Source organism: Pseudorca crassidens, chromosome 7, assembly GCF_039906515.1.
Source record: "Pseudorca crassidens isolate mPseCra1 chromosome 7, mPseCra1.hap1, whole genome shotgun sequence".
Taxonomy (NCBI): Eukaryota; Metazoa; Chordata; class Mammalia; order Artiodactyla; family Delphinidae; genus Pseudorca; species Pseudorca crassidens.
Window position 1 is genome coordinate 47,319,543 of NC_090302.1, and position 26,286 is coordinate 47,345,828.

The 26,286-nt window shown below is 39.9% G+C and overlaps 1 protein-coding gene across 2 annotated transcripts in view; it reads right to left on the reverse strand.

Moving 5' to 3' along the window:
- Nucleotides 1–26,286, reverse strand: part of GDA (guanine deaminase) — a 134,156-nt gene that overhangs the window by 33,352 nt on the left and 74,518 nt on the right. For both annotated transcript variants that reach the window (XM_067744165.1, XM_067744166.1), the window contains exons 6-10: nt 25,827–25,854; nt 24,549–24,656; nt 20,961–21,068; nt 19,624–19,721; nt 13,823–13,890 (exon numbers count right to left, since the gene is read on the reverse strand). In XM_067744165.1, coding sequence (XP_067600266.1) covers nt 13,823–13,890; nt 19,624–19,721; nt 20,961–21,068; nt 24,549–24,656; nt 25,827–25,854 — 410 coding nt within the window. The remainder of the gene's footprint in view (nt 1–13,822; nt 13,891–19,623; nt 19,722–20,960; nt 21,069–24,548; nt 24,657–25,826; nt 25,855–26,286) is intronic.

Genomic DNA, 26,286 nt, shown 5'->3' on the forward strand with positions numbered 1-26,286 from the left:
ACTGTTTTTGCAGCATCCCATAGATTTTATATGGTTATGTTTTCATTGTCATTTGCCTCAAGGTATTTTTTAATTTCCTCTTTGTATTCATTGTTGACCCACTGTTTTTTTAGTAGCATGTTGTTTAGTCTCCATGTAATCATTTTATTCTCATTTCTTTCCTCTGGTTGATTCCTAGTTTCATGTCATTGTGGTCAGAAAAGATGCTTGAAATAATTTCTACACACTTAAATTTATTGAGGCTTGTTTTGTGTCCTAGTATGTGGTAAATCCTAGAGAATGTTCCATGTGCACTTGAAAAGAATATGTATTGTTGTGGGTTTTTTTGGATGTAATGTCCTGAAGATATCAATTAAGTCTATTCTGTTGTATCATTTAGGATCTCAATGTGCCTTATTGATTTTCTGTCTAGAAGATCTGTCCATTGATGTGAGTAGAGTGTTAAAGTCTCATACTATTATTGGATTCCCATCAGTTTTCCCCTTTATGTCTGTTACTATTTGTTTTATGTAGTTGGGTGCTCCTATGTGGGGTGCGTATATGTTGATAAGTGTAATATCCTCTTCTTGTATTGATCCTTCATTATATAGTGTCCTTCTTTTTCTTTATGGCCTTTGTTTTAAAGTCTATTTTGTATGATATTAGTATTGCAGTCCCCAAAAGATGAAATATCTTTTTCCATCCCCTCACTTTCTATCTATGTGTGTTCTTTGCCCTAAAGTGGGTCTCTTGTAAGCAACATATTGTAGGCACTTGTTTTTTTTAATTAATCTGCCACTCTGTGTCTTTTGATTGGAGCATTTAATTCATTGACATTTAACATAATTATTGATAGATATTCATTGCTATTTTAAGCCTTGTTTTCCAGTTGATTTTGTATATCTTCTTTGTCCCTTTTTTGTTTTTCCTTTTATGGTTTGATGATTTCCTTTTATATTACACTTGTGTTCTGGTTTTTTTGGTTTTTGTGAATCTATTGTATGTTTTTTATTTGTTGTTACAACGTTGTTCAAGTATGTTAACCCCTTCCTATATATACTTGCTTTAGACTGATAGTCATATAGGATCAAACACATTCTAAAAGAAAAAAGAATCTACATGTTCTTACTCTCCTACTCCACATTTTATGATTTTGATGTCCTCTTTTACATCTTCATGTTTATTTTTGGCTGTGTTGGGCCTTCATTTCTGCGCGAGGGCTTTCTCTAGTTGCAGCGAGTGGGGGCCACTCTTCCTCGCGGTGCATGGGCCTCTCACTATCGTGGCCTCTCTTGTTGTGGAGCACAGGCTCCAGACGCACAGGCTCAGTAGTTGTGGCTCACGGGCCCAATTGCTCTGTGGTATGTGGGATCTTCCCAGACCAGGGCTCGAACCCGTGTCCCCTGCATTGGCAGGCAGATTCTCAACCACTGCACCACCAGGGAAGCCCCATGTTTATCTTTTTACTGTTCATTGTGGTTATCATCACTTTCACAAACATTTTTTGATTTTTTTTAAATCTGTATACTGGCTTATTTAAGTGACTTATTTCCAGTTGTGATTTTCTCTTTCCTATAGATTCTTGCTTCTTTTCTATTTAGAGAAGACCTTCCAATATTTCTTTTAGGATAGGTTTAGTATTGCTGTGGGGGTTTTTTTTAGCTTTTGCTTGTCTTGAGAAATTCTTTGTCTCTCCTTCTATTCTAAATGATAATCTTGCTGGGTAGAGTAACCCAGTTTGCAGATTTTTCCCTTTTAGGACTTTGAATATATCTTGCCACTACCTTCTGGCCTGCAACATTTCTGTTGAGAAATCAGCTGATAGCCTTATGGGGGTTTCTTTATAATTAACTCTGTTTTTCTTTTGCTGCCTTTAGAATCCCCCTCTTTAACTTTTGCCATTTTAATTATAATATGTCTTGGTGTAGTCTGTTTGAGTTCATCTTGTTGGGGACGCCCTGTGCTTCTTGTACCTGCATATCTGTTTCCTTCTTTAGGTTTGGAAGTTTCCAGCCATAATTTATTCAAATACACTTTCGATCCCCTTTTCTCTTTCTTCTTCTTCTGGAATCCCTATTATGCATAGATTTACACGCTTCATATTATTCCATAGGTCTCTTATATTGCTTTCATTTTTGTTTCATTTGGCTTTCTGTCTGCTGTTCTGTTTGAGTGATTTCCATTATTCTGTCTTCCAGATCACTTACTCCTTCTTCTGCATTATTCAATCTGGTATTCACTGCCTTTGGCTCAGCTTTCATCTCAGCAAATGAGTTTTCTTATTTTTCTTGGCTCCTCTTTATAGTTTCTACTTCCCTTTTACAGTAATCTGCCTTTCTATTGATAGCCTTTTTAAATTCCTTCAGGATTTTGATTTTCTCCTTTTTGAATTCAGTGTCTGTTAGGCTGGAGAGGTCTGGTTAATTGTTCTTTCAGGGGAATTCTCTTGATCTTTTAACTGGGAGTGGTTCCTCTGCTTCTTCATTTTTCTTACGTTTATCTTACTCTATAAGTTTAGGAGAAACAATTATCTACTGTGGTCTTGGAGGGCTATTTTTATGTGGGAGCATCCCTAATTAGCCTGTGTAGGTTTAATATATTTGGTACAAGTGCTATTTTTAATATGGATGCCTGCTGCCTCTTTCCTCAGTGTGTGCTGGCCATTATCCTCTTGATGGGGGGTTGTGACTGGTGTTGTGGTGATCAGAGCCAGTACTGGATGTTGAGTGGGGCCTCCTCTTTGCTCTGTGGTTGTCACAGCCTGTGGGGGCAGGGTCTGCTCCCTAGTTGTTGGAGTAGAAGCCTCTTATCCATTTCTGAGCTGTGGTGTGAGGTAAGCAGGGTTGGAGCACTCCCACTGGGAGAGGAGCCACGGAGTATTCCTTCACCAAAGCTGTCCACCTGGGAGTGCACTTTGATGTGTCACCTGTCACCCGTTGTACAGGCTCACAAAATACACTGAGGTTAGCACTGCCCTTGGCTCTGCCTCCACCGTGGGAATGCCAGCAATTGGCCTTGGTGTCCCTCAGGTGTTGTTATCACAAAGCCACCAGCAGAGATCTGTAGACGCAGATCCACTGAAGTCAGATACCAGGACTGCAGCAGTCTCACACCTGGGCTCACCATGGAAGCTATGGAGACAGTCCAGACCCTGGCCTGGCCCAGCTTCCACATGAACACACCCCCAAAGCCCACAGCTGCTAAGGCCAGACCTGTCCCAGCCACGGGAGAACCCGTCATCCACTCTGATGACCCACAGGCACTGAGTTTACAAAGCCAGTGGCAGTGGTGTAAATCCGTGTATTGTGCAGCCACAGGGAGAGATTTCAGTCCTGCTTCCTAAGTTGTGCAACCCCTGGGGCTCAGCTCTGATTTCAGCCCCACCACTGTGTGTGGGCAACCCACTGGCTTGCGTGCTCCCAGAGCTCACAGAGGCCGTGCTGTGCCACCTGAATGAGCACAGAGAAAATGGCTGCTATGGTGGGCCCTGCCACTCCCTTCACGTGCCCCTTAATGGTGCTCCACTTCTGTGGTGGGCCTAGGCTTCTATGTACATCCCAGGTTGCAGCCGTACCACACTCCAGCCCCTTCAGTCTGTGTCCCCACAGCCAACCCCAGGTCTCTCCCTAGGTCTGTCCTCTAAAGCTCAAGTTTCAGCACCCAGCCCCCACCTGCAACAGAAGACACATGTGTCAGGCTGGGGAGTGCAGGGCAGTGGCACAGACCTTCTGGGAAGCTCTCTTTCTGTTCTGCCAGCCACAAACTGAATGCTGTGCTTTCCTCCAAGCCTCTGAAGCTTGCTTTTTGTCCCCTACCAGAGAGAGGGCTTCCTGGGGTGCAGGAACCTCTCCTTTTTTTCAGCTCCCTCCCAAGGGCACAGGTCCCAGCCTGCTTCCTTTTTTTCCTTCTTCTTTCATCCTACCCAGTTAAGGTGGAGAAATTTCTCAGATAGGTTTCTGTTATCTGAGTCTTCTGTCAGCGTTCAGTAGGTATTCTGTGAGCATTGTTTGCTGTATTTGTGGGAGGAGGTGAGCTCCACGTCCTTCTGCTCTGCCATCTTGATTGGACCCCTTTTTAAAATTTATTTTATTGAAGTATAGTTGATTTACATTGTTGTGTTAGTTTCTGCTGTAGAGCAAAGTAATTTAGTTTTATATATATATATGTATATATACATAAACTATATTATAGATATATTCTTTTTCATTATGGTTTATCACAGGATATTGAACATAGTCTCCTGTGCTATACAGTAGGACCTTGTTGTTTATTCATCCTATATATAATAGTTTGCATCTGCTAACCCCAAACTCCCAATCCATCCCTCCCCCAAACTTCCTCCCCCTTGGCAACCATAAGTCTGTTCTCTATGTCTGTGAGTCTGTTTCTGTTCCGTAGATACAGGAAGAGATGAGTGGAAAGGACAAGAGGGACCAGGTGGTGCCTGATATCTGTACTTCCCTAAGGAATTTAGACTTGACACTGTTGGTAATGGGAGGGAATGCTTAAGGATGTTTTTTTTATTGAAGTATATTTGATTTACATGTTTCAGGTATAAAGCAAAGTGATTCAGTTATATACATAAAACTCTATTAAAAAGTTATATATATATATATATAAAATTATTTTTCAGATTCTTTTCCATTGGAGGGTATTAGAAGATACTGAATATATTATTACAAGATGTTGAATATAGTTCCCTGTGCTATACAGTAGATTCTTGTTTATTTTATATATAGTAATGTGTATCTGTTAATCCCAAATTCCTAATTTCTTCCTCCCCCTATCCCCTTTGGTAACCATAAGTTTGGTTTCTATGTCTGTGGGTCTATTTCAGTTTTGTAAATAAGTTCTTTTGTATCATTTTTCAGATTCCACATTTAAGTGATATCATATGATATTTGTTTTTCTCTGTCTGACTTACTTCACTTAGTGTGATAATCTCTAGGTCCATCCATGTTGCTGCCAATGGCAGTATTTCACTCGTTTCAATGGCTGAATAATATTCCCTTGTATGTGTGTATATATATATATATATATATATATATATGCCATATTTTCTTTATCCATTCCTCTGTCAGTGGACATTTAGGTTGCTTCCAAGTCTTTGCTATTGTATATAGTGCTACAGTGAACATTGGGGTGCACGTATCTTTTCAAAGTATGTTATTCTGTGGATACATGCCCAGGAGTAGGATCCCTGGATCATAGGGTAGTTCTATTTTTAGTTTTTTAAGGATCCTCCATACTCTTCTCCACAATGGTTTTACTAGTTTATATTCCCACCAACAGTATAAGAGGGTTCCCTTTTCTCCACACCCTCTCCAGCATTTATTGTTTGTAGACTTTTTGATGATGGCCATTCTGACTGATGTAAAGTGATACCTCATTGTAGTTTTGATTTGAATTTCCCTAATAACTAGTGATGTTGAGCATCTTTTCATGTGCTTTTTGGTCTTCTGTATGTCTTTTTTTTTTTTGTAGCTGTACCACGCAGTTTGCAGGTTCCCTGACCAGGGATTGAACCTGGGCCATGACAGTGAAAGCGCTCAGTCCTAACCACTGGACTGCCAGGGAATTCCCTCTTTATGTCTTCTTTGGAGAAATGTCTATTTAGATCTTCTGCTCATTTTTTGATTGGGTTGTGGGTTTTTTTGATATTGAGCTGCATGAGCTGTTTATTTTGGAGATTGCTTTGCAAATATTTTTCTCCCATTCTATGGGTTGTCTTTTCATTTTGTTTATGGTTTGCTGTGCAAAACCTTTTCAGTTTCATTAGGTCCCATTTGTTTATTTTTGTTTTATTTTCATTATTCTAGGAGGTGGATCCAAAAAGATCTTACTGCAATTTATGTCAGAGTGTTCTGCCTGTGTTTTTCCTCTACGAATTTTATAGTATCTCGTCTTACATTGAGGTCTTTAATCCATTTTGAGTTTATTTTTGTGAATGGAGTTAGAGAATGTTCTAATTTGATTCTTTTATGTGTAGCTGTCCAGTTTTCCCAGCAACACGTATTGAGGAGACTGTCTTTTCTCCATTCTATATTCTTGCCTCCTTTGTAGTAGACTAATTGACCATAGGTGCATGGGTTTATTTCTGGGCTTTCGATCCTGTTCCATTGATCTATATTTCTGTTTTTGTTTCAGTACCATACTGTTTTGATTACTGTAGCTTTGTAGTATAGTCTGAAGTCAGGGAGCCTGATTCCTCCAACTCGGTTTTTCTTTCTCAGGTTTGCTTTGGCTCTGTTGTCTTTTGTGTTTCCACACAAATTTTGAAAATTTTTGTTCTATTTCTCTGAAAAATGTCATTGGTAATTTAATAGGGATTGCATTGAATCTGTAGATTGCCTTGGGTAGTACAGTCATTTTGACATAATTGATTCTTCCAATACAAGAACATGGAATATCTTTCTATCTGTTTGTGTTATCTTTTATTTCTTTCATCAGCAGCTTATAACTTTCAGAATACAGGTATCTAACCTCCTTAGGTACGTTTATTCCTAGGTATTTTATTCTTTTTTTATGCGATGGTAAATGGGATTGTTTCCATAATTTCTCTTTCTGATCTTTCGTTGTTAGTGTATAGAAATGCAACAGATTTCTGTGTATTAGTTTTGTATCCTGCAGCCTTACTGAATTCATTGATGAGCTCTAGTACTTTTCTGTAGCATCTTTAGGACTTTCTATGTATAGTATCATGTCATATGCAAACAATGACTGTTTTATTTCTTTTCCAATTTGGATTCCTTTTCTTCCTCTTCTTCTCTGATTGCCGTGGCTAGGACTTCTAAAACTATGTTGAATAAAAGTGGTGATTGCTCAGGGCTTCCCTGGTGGCGCAGTGGTTGACAGTCCGCCTGCCGATGCGGGGGACACGGGTTCGTGCCCTGGGCCGGGAAGATCCCACATGCTGCGGAGTGGCTACGCCAGTGAGCCATGGCCACTGGGCCTGCGCGTCCGGAGCCTGTGCTCCGCAACGGGAGAGGCCACAACAGTGCAAGGCCTGCGTTCCGCAAAAAAAAAAAAGGGGGGGTGACTGCAGACATCCTTGTCTTGTTCCTGATCATAGAGGAAATGGTTTCAGCTTTTCCCCATTGAGTATGATGTTAGCTGTGGGTTTGTCATATATGGCCTTTATTATGTTGAGGTAGGTTCCCTCTATGCCCACTTTCTGGAGAGTTTTTATCATAGATGGGTGTTGAATTTGGTCAAAAGCTTTTTCCGCATCTATTGAGATGATCATATGGTTTTTATTCTTCATTGTTAATGTAGTGTATCACAGTGACTGATTTGCGGATACTGAAAAATCCTTGCACCCCTGGGATAAATCCTAGTTGATCATGGTGTGTCATCCTTTTAATGTATTGTTGGATTTGCTTTGCTAGTATTTGGTTGATTTTTGAGTCTATGTTCATCAGTGATATTGGCCTGTAATTCACTTTTCTCGTGGTATCGTTGGCTGGTTTTCGTATCAGGGTGATGGTGGCTTCCTAGAATGAATTTGGGAGTGTTCCTTCCTCTGCAAAAGGATAGTTATTAACTCTTCTCTAAATGTTTGATAGAATTCGCCTGGAAGCCATCTAGTCCTGGACTTTTGTTTGTTGGAAGCTTTTTCATCACAGTTTCAATTTCAGTACTTGTGATTGGTCTCTTCATGTTTTCTATTTCTTTCTGGTTCAATCTTGGAAGATTGTACCTTTCTAAGAATTAGTTCATTTCTTCCATTTCACTGGCATATAGTTGCTTGTAGTAGTCTCTTATGATCCTTTGTATTTCTGTAGTGTCAATTGTAACTTCACCTTTTTCATTTCTAATTTTATTGATTTGAGCCCTCTCCCTTTTTTTCTTGATGAGTCTCCTAAAGGTTTATCACTTTTGTTTATTTTCCCCAAAGAACCAGCTTTTAGGTTCATTGATCTTTTCTTTTTTTCATTTCTCTTTTATTTATTTCTGCTCTGATCTTTATGACTTCTTTCCTTCTACTAACTTTGGATTTTGTTTGTTCTTCTTTCTCTTCGTTCTTTAGGTATAAGTTTAGATTGAGATTTTTCTTGTTTCCTGAGATAAGATTTTATAGCTATAAACTTTGCTCTTAGAACTGCTTTTGCTGTGTCCCATAGGTTTTGGATTGTTGTGTTTTCATTTTCATTTGTCTCTAGGTATTTTTTAATTTCCTCTTTGATTTCTTCAGTGATCCATTGGTTGTTTAGTAACATATAGTTTAGCCTCCACGTGTTTGTGTTTTTTCCATTTTTTTTCTTGTAGTTGATTTCTAATCTCATAGTGTTGTGGTTGGAGAAAATGCTTGATATGATTTCAGTTTTCTTAAGTTTACTGAGGTTTGCACTGTGGCCCAGCATGTGTTCTATCCTGGAGAATGTTGCATGTGCACTTCAGAAGAATGTGTTTTTTCTGCTGCCCTTGGATGGAATGCTTTATAAATATCAGTTAAGTCCATCTGCTCTCATGTGTCATTTAAGGCCTTTATTTCCTTATTGATTTTATTTCTGGATGATTTGTCCATTGATGAAAGTTGGGTGTTAAAGGCCCCCATTATTACCCTGTTACTGTCAATTTCTCCTTTTATGGCTGTTAGCATTTACCTTAATATTGTTGAGGTGCTCCTATGTTGGGTGCATATATATTCACAATTGTTACATCTTCTTGGATTGATCCCTTTATCATTATTTAGTGTCCTTCTTTGTCTCTTGTAACAGTGTTTATTTTAAAGTCTATTTTGTCTGATATGAGTATTGCTATTCCAGCTTTCTTTTGATTTCCATTTGCATGGGATATATTTTTCCATCCCCTCATTTTCAGTCTGTATGTGTCCCTAGATCTGAAGTGGGTTGCTTGTAGATAGCATATATATGGGTCTTATTTTTGTATCTATTCTGCCAGTCTGCGTCTTTTGGTTGGAGCATTTAATCCATTTACATTTAAGGTAATTATCGATATGTATGTTCTTATTGCCATTTTGTTAATTGTTTTGGGTTTGTTTTTGCAGGTCTTTTTTCTTCCCTTCCTCTTTTGTTTTGTGATTTGATGTCTAACTTTAATGTTGTGTTTGAATTCTCTTTTCTTTTGTGTGTGTGTATCTATTGTAGATTTTTGGTTTGCAGTTACCATGAGGTTTTGATAGATTAGTCTATATACACATGCAAGTTTGTTTTAAGCTGTTGGTCTCTTAATTTCAAATCCATTTCCAATATCCTGCATTTGTACTCTCCTCATGTTTGCTGGTTTTGATGTATTTGTGTGTGGATGATTTCCTATGTTTACTGTATGTTTGCCTTTACCAGTGAGCTTTCCCATTTCATAATTTTCTTGTTTCTAGTTGTGGCCTTTTCCGCCTAGAAAAGTTCCTTTAGCATTTGCTGTAAAGCTGGTTTGGTGGTCCTGAATTCTGTTAGCTTTTGCTTGTCTGTAAAGCTTTTGATTTCTCTGTCAAATTTGAATGAGAGCCATGCTAGGTAGAGTATTCTTGGTTATAGGTTTTTCCCTTTCATGACTTTAAGTATATCATGTCACTCCCTTCTGGCCTGCATAGTTTCTGCTGAAAAATCAGCTGACAACATACAAGGGAACTCCCATAAGGTTACTTATTGCTTTTCCCTTGTTGCTTTTAATGTTTTCTCCTTGTCTTTAATTTTTGTCAGTTTGATTAATATGTGTCTTGGTGTGTTCCTCCTTGGGTTTATCCTCTATGGGACTCTGTGCTTCCTGTACTTGAGTGAGTGTTTCCTTCCCATGTTAGGGACATTTTCAACTACTATCTCTTCACGTATTTCCTCAGGCCCCTTCTCTCTCTCTTCTCCTTCTGGGACCCCTATAATGCAAATGTTGTTGTGTTTAATGTTGTCCCAGAGGTCTCTTAGACTGTCCTCATTTCTTTTCATTCTTCTTTCTTTGTTCTGCAGCAGTGGTTTCCACCAATCTGTCTTCCAGCTCACTTATTCATTTTTCTAATTTATTCTGCTATTGATTCCTTCTAGTATGTTTTTCATTTCCGTGATTTTATTGTTCATCTCTGTTTGTTCTAAAGATTCTAGCTCTTTATTAAACATTTCTTGTATCCTCTCAGTCTGTGCCTCTATTCTTTTTCCAAGATCTTGAATCGTATTTACTATCATTACTATGAATTCTTTTTCATGTAGATTGCCTATCTCAACTTCACTTAGTTGTTCTTTTGGGTTTTATCTTGTTCCTTCATATTTTTCTGCTGTCTCATTTTGTCTAACTTTCTGTGTTTGCCATCTCCATTCCCCAGGCTGCAGGATTGTAATTCTTCTTGGTTCTGGTATGTGCCCTGTGGTGGGTGAGATTGATCTGGGGGCTTGTGCTGGCTTCCTGGTGGGAGGAACTGGTGCCTGCTCACTGGTGGGTGGAGCTGGGTCTTGTCCCTCTGGTGGGCAGGGCTATGTCAAGGGGTGTGTTTATAGGCAGCTTTTGGCTCAGGATGACTTTAGGCAGCCTGTCTGCTGATGGGTGGGGCTGTGTTCCCACCCTGTTTGTTGTTTAGCCTGAGGCATCCCAGCACTGAAGCCTGCAGCCTGTTGGGTGAGGCCAGTTCTCAGTGCCAAAATAGCTGTCTCCAGGAGAGTTAATGCCTATGAGTATTCCCTGGGGCATCCGCCACCAATGTCCTTGCCCCTAGAGTGAGCCACAGCCAATCCCTACCTCCTCAGAAGACCCTCCAAGACTTGAAGATAGGTCTGGCCCACCCTCTTATGGAGTCACTGCTTTGCTCTGGTTTCCAGTTCCTGTGAAACCTTGTGTGCTTCCTCAAGAGTGGAGTGTCTGTTTCCCAGTGTCCTGTGGAGCTCCTGCATTCAAGCCCCACTGGCCTTCAAAGCCAAATGTTCTGGGGGCTCCTCCTCCTGATGCCAGACCCCCAGGCTGGGGAGCATGACATGGGGCTCAGAACTCTCACTCCTGTGGGAGAACCTCTGTGAAATAATTATTTTACAGTTTGTGGGTCACCTACCTGGCAAGTATGAGATTTTATGATACAGTGAAAGCACCCGTCCTGCCATCTCGTTGTGGCTCCTTCTTTGTCTTTAGAATACCTTTTTTGGTAGGTTCAAGTCTTTTTTGTCCATGGTTGTTCAGCAATCAGTTGTGATTGTGGTGTTTTCGTGAGAGGAGGTGAGCTCTAGTCTTTCCATTCTGCCATCTTGTCTCCTCTAGGCATCTAGATCTTCTATACCACATCTTTTTTTCAATTCCTCTGTTGATGGACCTTTAGGTTGCTTCCATGTCTTGGCTATTGTAAATAATGCTGCTGTGAACATAGGGGTGCATGTATCTTTTTGAATTAGAGTTTTGTCCAAATATATGCCTAGGAGTAGGATTGCTGGATTATATGGCAACTCTGTTTTCAGTTGACAAAGCTCCAGTTTTCCATAGTGGCTGCACTAATTTACATTCCCACCAATAGTGTAGGAGCATTCCCTTTTCTTCACACCCTCTCCAGCATTTTTAACAAAATATTTTTGAGATTTATCCATATTCTACATATATCAACGTTTTGTTCTGTTTTTAGAATGCTGAATAATATTTAATTGTATAAATATGCCACATTTGCCTATCTGTCCTCCTCTTGGAAGCTGTTTGGACTACTTCCAGTTTGGGGCTATTATGAATAAAGATATTATAAATATTCTTGTACAACTATTTGTGCAAATATGTGTGTCCATTTCTCTAGGGTAAATACCCAAAGTGGAATTACCGATGTATATTTAACTTTATAAGAAACTTCCGAACAGTTCTCTACGTTGGTTGTACCATTTAATCTCCCTGCAGTAGTGTATGAGGGTCTATCTACATGCTTCTTATTCTTTTTTTCATTTCTTTTTCAGTTTTCTTCTTTCATTTTCAAATTTTCCTTTTCCATCAAAACTCATGGTCTTTCCATACTGCCATGTCTTCTTGTACTCTAAGGATGCTAGCAATTTTCTGAACTCTTATTCTGGATCCTGAAGTAGATGCTTTTCAGAGCTATGTTCATCTTCTTCTTCTTTCTGATACTGCTTTCTCTTGTTTTGCAATATTTTTGTGAAGCTTCATCAGGGTTTCTCCTATTTAATATTTGAGGAAGTCCAGATCTGCCTCTGTTTCTTATAGACATGGTGAATGATCCATTCTTGGACCTGCTCTCTGTCCACAGTATAAGTTAAAGTTAAATAATCTACTGAAGTCCAAAGCAGAAGGACAGGTTTATACATAAAGGTCATGTTTAGGTAATACTGGTGCATAGGATGGCTGTTACAACAGAGACTATGTAAAATGCAACATTCTCCAAGTTAATATGATAATATATCATACTTAATCGGAAACCAACGTTACTTTTTCCCTTTTAAGCCAATCTTCATTAACCATTGCAAAATGCCAGATATGTGCTAACCACCTCACACACATTTTTTTTCATTTAAGCCTCAAAACAAGGTTGTAACATAGACATTATTATAATTATTGTTATAGAAATTAGGAAACAAAGCCTTAGAAAATTAAGGTAATTTGCTCAGGGTCTTACAGCTAATAAGTGACATAGCTTTACCTAATCATTTTAGACAATCACTATACAACCCAAAATCAAGAACTGGAAATCATGTGATGCACTTAAATCATGGAGACCAAAATCCTAGAAAATTTGAAAGCAGTACATATGATTTTTGCATTTCTACCAAATTTTCAATTGATTGACAAAAACTCTTGGCCACTTTTTTTTTATTCATTTAAAGCTTTTCTGTGAAGTTAAAAATAACTGGTTTCCTGCCTTAATACCTGAGACTATATCCAGGTACTACACAATCTCAATGATTCAATGCTTAAATTCAAAATTTTAAGAATTTTAATTGCTCTGATTCATGTAAAATTTAGAAAAACTTCTAATCTAGCACACCTCTTTAAAATTATAGATAAATCATTTTGTATTATTGTATGTCTTACCAATATTGCTTGGTATAAAAATTAACTGAGACTTGAGTCATTGCAGAAAATGATAAAAACCATTATTGTCAATATGCAAACATTCTGGTGCTCTTCAAACGCATCAAGAATGAAAAATAAGACCTTGTGCCCCACAGCCATTTAAAAAAAATTTTTTTTAGTTCATTCACACACAGTGATTAAAAAAAAAGGTTCACAGTGGATGCCTAAACATTTGGGCCTGACTGACACTTCTAAAGTGAGCAGCACAGTACACACTCAAGAAAGAAAAACAATTCAAATGTACTGTGAAAAAAAAGGAGACATCACTAATTCATCAGCCACCTAGACTGTCCTTCAGCCTAGCAAACATCAGACTGCCTGTGGGAATTAGAATCTCATTTTGTTAAAAACTGCTTAAAAGCAAAGCATGCTTTTTAACATCTCTTAGAGTTCTCCGTTATGGCATAGACTGAATTTGTGCTCACTACTGGCAAAGTTGAATAATTTTCTTTTGAGATAGTATTTGTGATGGCACAGCTATTGAAAACCAAAAACATACAAATCCAAACCATTGAAATTTAGCAGGAAGGACAAAACAAACAAACAAAAAACAAGGACTTTTCAAAAAGAATCTCTAAAACACTTGAGAAGGACTTATCCTTTATAGCCCCGTGTCTGAATAGTAAACATGGTTAATGGCTTTCAAGAGGTTAATGTCATCAAAACTTTTCCCTTTGCATACACTTTCTTACTGCTTCTAACCTCATTATTTTATTAGCTCTAGATATGACTACCAGAAAATAAAACTAAGTCTTTTAAAACACAGAACTCTTACTTGAAAATTAGTCACATTTGAAAGTTATGCACTTAACCACTTTGCCATGGTTCTTCATGGGAAACTACTAACCTGTACCCAGCCCTATCTTCACTCCATGTTTCAGGACCTCTGGCACATTGAGAAGGCCACTGCTGAGCCTGTAGAGAGAGGAGACAGTCAGAACAAGGAGACCCACGTGGGTCCAACAAGAGAAAGGCACTAACAAAAACGATGGTGATATCACTGAAAATTATGATTCCCATCTCAGCTGTAATGCTGACATAAACACATTAGTCAAATCAGACCATCCAGGGGCTTCCCTGGTGGCGCAGTGGTTGAGAGTCCGCCTGCGGATGCAGGGGACACGGGTTCATGCCCCGGTCCAGGAAGATCCCATGTGCCGTGGAGTGGCTGGGCCCGTGAGCCATGGCTGCTGAGCCTGCGCATCCAGAGCCTATGCTCTGCAATGGAAGAGGCCACAAAAGTGAGAGGCCCGCGCACCACACAAACACAAAAAAATCAGACCATCCGAGTCCTGGAGTAAAAAAGGATCATGAAGGAGTTTGAACCATTGAGCAGAGGTTAATATCAGAAGGGCACAAAGCAGCAAGAATTAGAAGGGAGAGCAGGGGATCATTTGTAAGGAAAAATAAATGAAGAAATTAAATCTTGCAACTAGTTCAAAAATTTTTGTAATTTTTAATATTTTTTCAGCTTAAGATACAAATGACAAAATTCTAAGATATTTAAAGTGTACAACATGATGATCTGATATATGTATACATTGCGAGAGGATTTCCCCCCGCTGAGTCGACCAACACATCTATCACCTCACATATTTACCTTTTTTTTTTTTTTTGCGGTACGCGGGCCTCTCACTGCTGTGGCCTCTCCCGCTGCGGAGCACAGGCTCAGCTGCCATGGCTTACGGGCCCAGCTGCTCTGCGGCATGTGGGATCTTCCCATACCAGGGCATGAACCCGTGTCCCCTGCATCAGCAGGCGGACTCTCAACCACTGCGCCACCAGGGAAGCCCTATTTACCTTTTTTTATTTGTGAGAACATACAAGTTCTACTCTCTTAGCAAATTTCAGTTATACAATATGGTGTTATCAACTATAGGTCTTTAATTTTTTTTTTTAACCAACCCATCCTTCTATGCTAGGAAGTAGAAATTATAAAGCGTTGCCTTTCCTCTCTTCCTGGGATCATTTGTTGCCTTGAATGAGTAGTGACTTGCAAGGTCAAAGAAAGAGGGGTATAGCTGGAAGAGGGGGTGCAGGTTGTAAGTCAGGGCCTGGTGGTTCAAATGCTACCTCTGAGAACAGCAGCAACTAGCAGAGATGGTTCCTGGACTGAATTCCGGAGCTCGTGACCCTGACTCAGTAGATGTGCCGCCTTTCTAAAGAGACAAAGAAAAACTAAAGCATCCTTAAAAGTCTGAGAAGATGCAAAGGTCAAAGTAGTCTGCTTGAAAATCCACATAATTATCATTTTCAAACTGCCAGTGCACATGCAATAAATCTCTCAAAGTGGTTGGAGAAAGAGTAACAGTGACCATTCAAACCAAAATATTAGCCATAAAGAAATTTAACTTCAAACCTCAGTTTGCAAAACTGGGTCATGTTTTAATTTAGATGTTGTGTAACTAAACCCACAGGATGTTAAACCCTTCCCCTAACTGGTCACTAGACCATAATTATGGTCACTAAGCTGTACCTAGGCAAGATTCCCTGTTATGTACGGCCACTTTATGTCTGAAAACTAAAAGCCTCTGGAACCTCTCAAAACACTCCAGAAACACACTGCTGTGGCTCTCGTGCCTTTCCCATACTGCCACTGATGTAGAACTTTTTCATTTGCAAAGTTCCTAGACTTTTGACTGCTGGCACCTCCTACTCTTTGCCTGGAGGCTCTTTCACTCCGCTAGAGCCCGCTCTGCCCTTGATTGGGGAAGGTCCGAAGTTGCAGGGACTTCATGCCCCTTCGAACCCACCCAGCAGCCCTCCACCAATAACTGGTAGGTTTAGGTATAATTACTCCAGCTCCCCCACCCCTTGGGCAGGTTGTCTTTGAGGTCTGCTTTGTACACTGGCTTGCTGAGTTTTCCAGAAGGATTAAATTCCAGGAACCCATGGTGGTAACTAGCTTGGTGACGTGCTCTTTACTGTCTTCCTTCCCTTCTCTGTCTCACCCCATAAAGGTGCTTCCTGAGATCACCTCCCAAATAAATTACTTGTACATAAATCCTCACGTCATGTTCTGCTTCTGCAAGAACTCTAAAACAAGTAAGGATATGAAGTAAAACTACAGGCCAATATCTGATGAACACAGATGCAAAACTCCCTAACAACATACTGGCAAACAGAATCCAACAGCACATTAAAAGGATCATACACCATGATCAAGTGGGGTTTATCCCAGGAATGCAAGGATTCTTCAATATACACAATCAATGTGATACACCATATTAACAAATTGAAGGATAAAAACCATATGATCATCTCAATAGATGCAGAGAAACCTTTTGACAAAATTAAATACCCATTTATGATAAAAACTCTCCAGAAAGTAGGCACAGAGGGAACTTTCATCAACATAATAAAGGCCATATATGACAAACCCACAGCCAACATCATTCTCAACGGTGAAAAACTGAAACCATTTCCTCTAAAATCAGGAACAAGACAAGGTTGTCCACTCTCACCACTGTTATTCAACATAGTTTTGGAACTTTTAGCCACAGCAATCAGAGAAGAAAAAGAAATAAAAGGAATCCAAACTGGAAAAGAAGTAAAGCTGTCACTGTTTGCAGGTGACATGATACTATACATAGAGAATCCTAAAGATGCTACCAGAAAACTACTGGAGTTAGTCAATGAATTTGGTAAAGTAGCAGGATACAAAATTAATGCACGGAAATCTCTTGCATTCCTATACACTAATGATGAAAAATCTGAAAGTGAAATCAAGAAAACACTCCCATTTACCATTGCAACAAAAAGAATAAAATATCTAGGAATAAACCTACCTAAGGAGACCAAAGAGCTGTATGCAGAAAATTAGAAGACACTGATGAAAGAAATTAAAGATGATACAAATAGATGGAGAGATGTGCCATGTTCTTGGATTGGAAGAATCAACATTGTGAAAATGAATCTACTACCCAAAGCAATCTACAGATTCAATCCAATCCCTATCAAACTACCACTGGCATTTTTCACAGAACTAGAATAAAAAAATCTCACAGTTTGTATGGAAACACAAAAGACCCTGAATAGCCAAAGCCATCTTGAGAAAGAAAAATGGAGCTGGAGGTATCAGGCTCCCTGACTTCAGACTATACTACAAAGCTACAGTAATCAAGACTACAGAAATATAGATCAATGGAACAGGATAGAAAGCCCAGAGATAAACCCACGCACATATGGTCACCTTATCTTTGATAAAGGAGACAAGAATATACAGTGGAGAAGAGACAGCCTCTTCGACAAGTGGTGCTGGGAAAACTGGATAGCTACATGTAAAACAATGAAATTAGAACACTCTCTAACACCATACACAAAAATAAACTCAAAATGGATTGAAGACCTAAATGTAAAGCCAGACACTATCAAACTCTTAGAGGAAAACATAGGCAGAACACTCCATGACATAAATCACAGGAAGATCCTTTTTGACCCTAGCGAAATGGAAATAAAAACAAAAATAAACAAATAGGACCTAATGAAACTTAAAAGCTTTTGCACAGCAGAGGAAACCATAAACAAGATGAAAAGACAACCCTCAGAATGGGAGGAAATATTTGCAAATGAAGCAACTGACAAAAGATTAATCTCCAAAATTTACAAGCAGCTCATGCAGCTCAATATCAAAAAAACAAACAACCCAATCCAAAAATGGGCAGAAGACCTAAATAGACATTTGTCCAAAGAAGATTTGCAGATTGCCAAGAAACATTTGAAAGAATGCTCAACATCATTAATCATTAGAGAAATGCAAATCAAAACTACAGTGAGGTATCATCTCACACCAGTCAGAATGACCATCATCAAAAAATCTAGAAACAATAAATGCTGGAGAGGGTGTGGAGAAAAGGAAACCCTCTTGCACTGTTGGTGGGAATGTAAATTGATACAGCCACTATGGAGAACAGTATGGAAGTTCCTTAAGAAACTAAAAATAGAACTACTATATGACCCAGCAATCCCACTACTGGGCATATACCCTGAGAAAACCATAATTCAAAAAGAGTCACGTACCACAGTGTTCATTGCAGCACTCTTTACAATAGCCAGGACATGGAAGTGTCCATCAACAGATGAATTGATAAAGATGTGGCACATATATACAATGGAATACTCAGCCATAAAAAGAAACGAAATTGACTTATTTGTAGTGAGGTGGATGGACCTAGAGTCTGTCATACAGAGTGAAGTAAGTCAAAAAGAGAAAGACAAATACTGTAAGCTAACACATATATATGGAATCTAAGGGGAAAAAAAAAAGGTCATGAAGAACCTAGGGGTAAGACGGGAATAAAGACACAGACCTACTAGAGAATGGACTTGAGGATATGGGGAGGGGGAAGGGTAAGCTGTGACAAAGTGAGAGAGTGGCATGGACATATATACACTACCAAATGTAAAACAGATAGCTAGTGGGAAGCAGCTGCATAGCACAGGGAGATCAGCTCGGTGCTTTGTGACCACCTGGATGGGTGGGATAGGGAGGGTGGGAGGGAGGGAGACTCAAGAGGGAAGAGATATGGGAACATATGTATATATATAACTGATTCACTTTGTTTTAAAGCAGAAACACACCATTGTAAAGCAATTATACTCCAATAAAGACGTTAAAAAAAAATCTAGCACAAGCTAATAAATTTATTGAATGAATATATGAATGATCCACCCCAACCTGCCTCTAGCTCTGTTCTGAGCCGAGTAACACAAGAAATGAGAAATCCTTTCTGTATCTAATTGTGGAGCATGAATTCTTAGCCTAGCGTCCAAGGATTGGCATTATGGAATCTATGAATTCCCTGAAATTAGATGCAGCATTTTTATGTCTATGGGCTTTTTTTTTTTTTTTTTCGCGTTACGTGGGCCTCTCACTGCTGTGGCCTCTCCCGCTGCGGAGCACAAACTCAGCGGCCATGGCTCACGGGCCCAGCCGCTCCGCGGCATGTGGGATCTTCCCAGACCGGGGCATGAACCCATGTACCCTGCACCGGCAGGCGGACTCTCAACCACTGCGCCACCAGGGAAGCCCCGTATGGGGTTTTTTTTCTGATGATCCAGACCACAAGTTTCATCTGATTCCCTTATGCATCTATAACCTTTCAAAGGTTAAGAACCAGGTTTAAATAAAAATTTTGTTTGTGCGAATTACAGCAGGACAAGTCCCCTCCTAAGTGCATCTCGTCAGATATAGCAGCATGACATTTACTGAAGGGTGCTGGGTTCTAGTAGCATTGCACCATTTCTGGTATGTGCACATTCCTAGTAGTTTGTACAACACAAAGTAGTAAGAGGTCAGTACACTCTCTCTGGAACACCTGGTTGGCACACCCACTCTTTCGGTCCTTAGCTCTAAGTCCTCAGTGATATTGGTTTTGAACTCTATTTCCTATTGTTCTGTTTTGTGCAAACTCAGAAATTTTAAGAGATGTAATGCTCTTCAAATGCATACTCTGCAAAAAATAGCCTCTTTTAAGTGCTGTCTCCCCAGTACAGTATAGGTAGGTGTCCTTCCATCTAGTTCACATCCCAATTGAACATAACTACGGAAGAGAGATACTGAAGGAATGACTGAGAAAACAAAGGTATTTGGCCGCTACTTTGCAACCCAAACGTTCATAATCTACTAATCAATAATTGCCTACTTACGATAAGTTAGAATTGGGACAATGTGAGATGGATGCTCCTCGTTCCCTGAATACATCCAGTTCTTCTTCAGAAAGGTAGCAGCCATGTGCCATCACTGTCTGGAGAGAAGAGCATCCTATGTGGAGTCTACCACTCAAAAATGCTTAAGTCAGTCCTCACTCACAGCAAGATATTATAGGTGCACATAAAAGCTGTGACTTATCTGTTATCATCTTCACAAGAACATTGATGATTACCTATGTATAAAATCACTGTGCCCAAGTTACACCTCAGAAAAGGCCTGTGAAAACATTGGATTACGAAAGTCCCACACATTTGTGGATCTTTTTCTCTCTTTTTTAATCTATAAAATAAATGAGGGTTGGTCCAGCTGACCTCTATGCAAGTAAAATTAACATGCAAATTAAGGCTAATTTATTAATTATATAGAAATATATGTAGAGGAGGATGAAAATTATGATGTAGCATAAACAAGATCTGTGCAGAGTATTAACCTTTCAAATCAGTCACATTCAGATCTCTGAGCACAAAGTCCCTAAGAATTTATTTGCTGTAATAGTTAAACTCTCCATGCAGTTCATACATTTCATTAAATGCCAAGGCCAGGGGGTATATTGTTGTAATGAGGTCTCTCCTCACTCATATTAATTTTAATTAACTTAAAATTGTTTAATTATAAATGTAGTAATACTCATTTCTTTTACAAAGCAATCTTAGAATGTTTAAAAATAAAAAGTAAAAAGTCCTCTGCTTTCTCCCTCAGGAAGGATCACTTTTAACGTTCAATGTGTGTCTTCCAGACAGTGTTTGGTAAGTGAGCACGCACCCACACGTATATACACATATCAAACAATACTGTACAAACACTCTTCCTTGTAAGTCTGTATACTTCATTCTTTGTGAATGTTGGATAAAATTCTAATTATGTATGTTCTATAATTTAAACAATTTCCCACTGATAGCCATTTTTTAACTTTCATATGTAATTAACATCCCTAGTCATAGTCCTTACAGAATGGATCTTCAGAAATACATTTTCTAACTCAAAGGAATGCACATTTACATTCTAATGGATACTGACAAAATGTCCTTGGACCACATGACATTCCCACCTCAAAGAAGCTTTTAGATTTATTTACCAATAAATGTAATGATTTATTCATTAGGGATGAAACCAGGCCCATTTTTAATTCTGCGCACACATGAATATGCACACTCTGTACTTGAGTTTGGGAAATGCACGTGTGTTATAGAAGTCTGAAGATTACTACTGAGATTTTAAAATTTAGATAAATATGCCGTACTTCATATAGATTATAGCATGATGTACAACTTACCTTATTTGTCAGAAGGTTGTTTTTATCATACACATCTGTGTAGTTTTTATAACCAGGGTATAGGTTTTTCACAGCTTTAACTTCATCACGATTTTCACTTACATGGCTCTAAAAGAAAAGAAATATTTTCAATTTTTTAATGTAAAATACCATTAGAAATTATACTTCCTACCCCCAAATGATATGGATGGTTCCTACTTGCCTAGGTAAAAAAAATGAAGATTCTTGTGTATTTTATTTGAAACAATTCTTATTATATAAGATATATATGACAAAGAAACTATGAAAATGTAATTATATGAACATGTAATATCCTAACCCTAACCCATGTGATGTTTTTCTGACAAAGTCTTTTCAAATTCCAAACTATAGCAAGAATAAGTAAAAATAAAAAGTACTCCTTGTAGAGAGTAAGAGCCTAGCTATTCATGGTCGATCACCTACTACTTCTGGTGTTGGCTGTTTAAGAAGAGTTCATTGGCCATCAAAAGGACAGAGCATGGTTCACTCATAGAAAGCTGAAATTTGAAATAAAAAGCTGAATTTTAGCCCAAGTTCTGACCCTAGTTATGTGTCTTAGGGTTGAGTCCATTGTTTTCTCTTTGGGCCTCCATGTTCTCATCTCTCAAATAAAAGCGTTGGGATAGATGAGTGATTTTCCAAATTCTTTTAGCTTTAGATGTGTTATTCTTATTTTAAAAATCATAGAAATTCAATATGTAAACAGCATAAACAAGTTGCTACGCAGGATGAAGCAGGGTTAGGACTCTGGGACCCTGTCCCCATTCTATCCCCTTTGTCAGCTTCCAGGATGAGTTCTGCAGGAAACAGTTGGAAAATAACAGAGCTAGGCAGTCCTGCGGTCATCAAGAAAGAGCCTATAAGAATCCACACGCAAGCAAAACAAGTGAGTCCTGGCCCCCGCACAGTCCTTTCTCCAGGGCACCACAAACATGAGACTGCAGACACAACGTAAGTGTCACCATCCCAACCCCTCACCTAAAACAAAAATCATTTCTGACCAACTGGTGATGACCATGTATTATGGGAAAGAACTCATGAGCAAGTTACCACTTCCAAGAACAGCAATGCCATTTGCCTTTCTCCTTGAGGTAGAGTAGGCATAACCAAATAAATGAAAGAAAACAACAGCATTGGACTAAAAACAGAATGTTCTACCTGCAGAATGAGTTCTATCCTTGGCCTTGAGGAACTCCAGACCACTGAAGAAATGGGCATGGGCATCAGAAGAGATTTGTGTCATTTTGATAGATTTGAGTATATGCAGTTATACACATATATACAACGCCAGTAAGTATATACTTGATTTTGTTGTGTGTTTCTGGGATTCAGGACACACAAACACAAAATATGCCACCTTGGGATACTGAATACTTTATGCTGAAGGGGTTTGAGAAAATGGCAGAAGCAGGAAGGTCACTCTGATTTTGCCCCCACCCTTTTCCCCTGTGACCGGAGCACAGGCTCTCGTAAATGAGAGGCGCCCGCCCTATACATGGAAAGGAGCATCCTTATCTCTGAAGACAAAGGGAACCAAGAAGAAACAGGCCTTGCTAATACACTTACCTCGTACTCCTTAACTTATGTTCCTCCAGGACTGTACACCTGTCACCACACCTAACATAAAAATACTCAGGTCTGTTTCTTTGTGTCTTTGTTTCCTTATAAAGGCTCCTGTGCCATGTAAACCTTATATGAAATAAATTTGTATGCTTTTCTCTTGTTTAGCTTTGTCAGTTTAGTTTTCAGGCCCAGCCAGGGACCCTAAATAGGTCAAGGATAACTTTTTCTTCCCCTGCAATTGTGTGGGACTGAATATCACAGCCCATCAAAAAAAGGGAAAAAATGAAAATAGTTAATGAGTCCTAACAAATCTTAAAAAAAACAAAAACAAAACTTCCACCCTAAAAAATGATAAAGGATCTATGTGTTGCCTTTCCCTGACATGCCCTTTTTTTTTTTTTTTTTTTATGGTACACGGGCCTCTCACTGTTGTGGCCTCTCCCGTTGCGGAGCACAGGCTCCGGATGCACAGGCTCAGCGGCCATGGCTCACAGGCCCAGCTGCTCCGCACCATGTGGGATCTTCCCAGACCAGGGTACGAACCCATGTCCCCTGCATCGGCAGGCGGACTCTCAACCACTGCACCACCAGGGAAGCCCGACATGCCCTTTAAGATAGCTCTTAAGAGGGAGAATTTTAGTGCAGTATGTAATGAAGTTTGGATGGGGGAAGGGGAGCTCCCAATTTTAACCCAGCTGGAAGATTTAGAAACTGTTTTATTCCTAAATTGCAACCGCTTAATGACAAAGTAAGATACACTGTTTTGTTCCTGATTTTAAATTAAGAAACTTGGAACAAAAGGGCTTTTAAATCCATTTTGGTAAGGTGGAAATTAGGTTCTTTTTGCTTTTCAAATAATAGACGGTTCCTCCAAAAAGGAAGGACTAGAACACTGAGAAAGTATCAAATAGAAGAGAGCAGGAAAGAAATGCATTAAATGTATCCTACAGAGAACAGGTAACCAGTTCGCCATTGATCTTGCTTGGTTACTTAAGATGTTCTCATCTCTACGAGCCAGATCAGAGAAGATTGAAGGCAAAAGGAACTTCAGGTTTCTTTTCTTAACTAAAAAATTAGAGAACTACATTTAGGTGATATCTGTAAGGGACCTTATGTCCTATGATGCTGTATCTTGAGATCTTATGGGGCTAAAGGCAGGCCGCCCCCATGATGTGCCACTCTGGCATGTAGATTATTATTATTATTATTATTATTATTTTTGCAGTACGTGGGCCTCCCACCACTGCGGTCTCTCCCGCCGCGGAGCACAGGCTCCGGATGTGCAGGCCCAGTGGCCATGGCTCACGGGCCCAGCCGCTCCGCAGCACGTGGGATCCTCCTGGACCGGGGCACAAACCCGCGCCCCCTGCATCGGCAGGCGGACTCCCAACCACTGCGCCACCAGGGAAGCCCATGTAGATTATTTTGAGTTAAAAACCAATCAATGCCCGAAAGACTCAGGAAGAACCTTTGAACTCCCTCCTTACCACCTAAAAGAATTTAAGATAGGAGGGCTGTCCCAGGAAGGAGCTATTACCATAGATAACTGTAGTAAGGTATTAGGCATGGTAGACAAGAGGAACCTAGCAAGCCCATTTAATCAAACTTGTCTGTATCCCATTGTCTTTGAATGGTTCAGCAAACTTTTGTTTACCAAATATTAACTCTTTTTATCTTCCAGTGAATTACCTTATTTCCCCTTGAAACCTCAGACCCCTGTTTCCTTCTGCTTAGTCCAGAATATATATATACCTCACCTTGCCTCACTGTCTTTGGAATTCTTTCATACTTATGTGGATTTCCTGTATGCACATAATAAATTTGATTTTCTCCTGTTAATCTGCTTTATGTCACATTAATTGCCAACCAAAAGAACTAAAAGAGAAAAGGGGAAACCCACCTCCTCCATCATCTCAGTAAAAGAATTGGAGATTACTGCCAGAATTTAGGGTACAGAGAAGTCTTGCAGGTCTAGACAGAGGCAAATAGGAGAAAAACGCCCACCTGAATGTGCAAATCATGGGTCTTCGCGATGTTCCCAAGTTCACCCAACAAAGTCTCAGAGCAGGAAAGGGAAAAACGTGGTGTCACTATGGGCTGCACTCTAGAATACTGGAAATAATCAAAAACACTTGGTAAGGAAATGCATATCATACCACAAAATGATTTTATGTCTTCATCTCTAGGGACAGTCCTTCATTCCAGGAGTGCGTAGAAGTGCTGGATTTCATGGAAATGGCTCACGGAGAACAAGGAAGGGTATATTCTGTAGCACCAAGTTCAATGGAAGAAGATCCCATCTCAAACGCAATGGAAGAAGATCCCATCTCAAACGCAAGGCACGTGAAGGCTCAGACCAGGCCTAGACTGGGTGGCTTTTATGAAGAGAATTAGGAGGCAGAGGAGACGTTTTAAGGGAGAGTGCTGGGAAGACTAAGAATGAAGTGGTAGCCTGTTCCCCTTTCTACATCTTGGGGTGGTATGCTGGCCATGGCCTCCCTGAGGACTTTTACTTAGTTGCAGGCATGGCTCTGATGTCACCTTTGTGGCTGAGCAGTAGAGAAGGACTCATAGAAGAGCGGCAAGGATAAGGATCCACAAAGCTGCACCTAGGTCTCCCAAGATTAGACTGAAAGCAATACTGAGGTTTCCTATGGCTTCCAGTCAGACCTTAAAAAATGGTGAGGGAAGAGTCTGGTTTGCAAATCTAAGAGACGGCACAGCAGAGCCATAGACAAGCCTGCTGGGGGTGGGACAGAAAACAGCACTGTCTTCACAGGATCACCAACACCAGGGCACTGTGGAACGGGGGTGCCTGGCTGAGTGCCTGCAGGCCACACGACATGCACGCATCTGTGGACCAAGGCAGTCTGGCTGGGGCATCAGGGCTGGACACCACCTGTGTTTCAGACCAGATCAGGGGGTACAAGAGGCCAGAGCCAATGGTGATGTAGCCAACAAACCATGCCACAGCATCCAGTTGCCACCAATCTGTCTACATGCATGAAGCCCTCCCCCGCCTCCCCACCGGCCTGTCCTATGAAATTAGAAGGTCCCAGAGGAGAGGGAGGGAAAACCACTGAGAAAGTAAAAAATGCCTGACCTTCCTAAGCTGAGTTGATGCATCCACCATGAAAACAATTTAAGGCTTTAGGAAAATACTTCTGCATGCATGGAATAGGCCAAATGTATACAGGCTAACCTCTACCAAACAGCTTAAGAACAAATCCTACAACTAACAGGAAGGCAATTAAAAAGCGAGCTGGGAACAAGTTTACTTACATTCCTTTGGAGCATTTCTGACACAAATCTGAAATAAAGCAACAAACGGGAAGTTAGAACATTCAGGCATTTTTGAAATTAATTTTTTAAAAGCACGAAAACATGAGCCTTACATGTCCTAACTTCCATGTAAACATTTCTAATGCTGCACATGTTTCACCACCACTAATTAAGGATTAGCAAGCAGTAATTACCCTGCTTTCTCATTTGCAGCCAGAGCGATGGAGTGCAAAATCACAGGGAAATGCAATTTTATCATCTAACATCAGCCGGGCTGTTCACAAGTATTCCCACAGCGCTCAAGCCATTCTACTAGCTTAAGCTCTGTTTGGGGGAATACTGCAGTATGTTATGTTCCATGGATATCAGAGTCATGGAGTCCTGTGTATCTGGAGGCATTTAGAAGCCATGGGGCTCTCTACTCCCAGTTTCCCTAAAGTGGAAGCTGCTTGCTCACAGA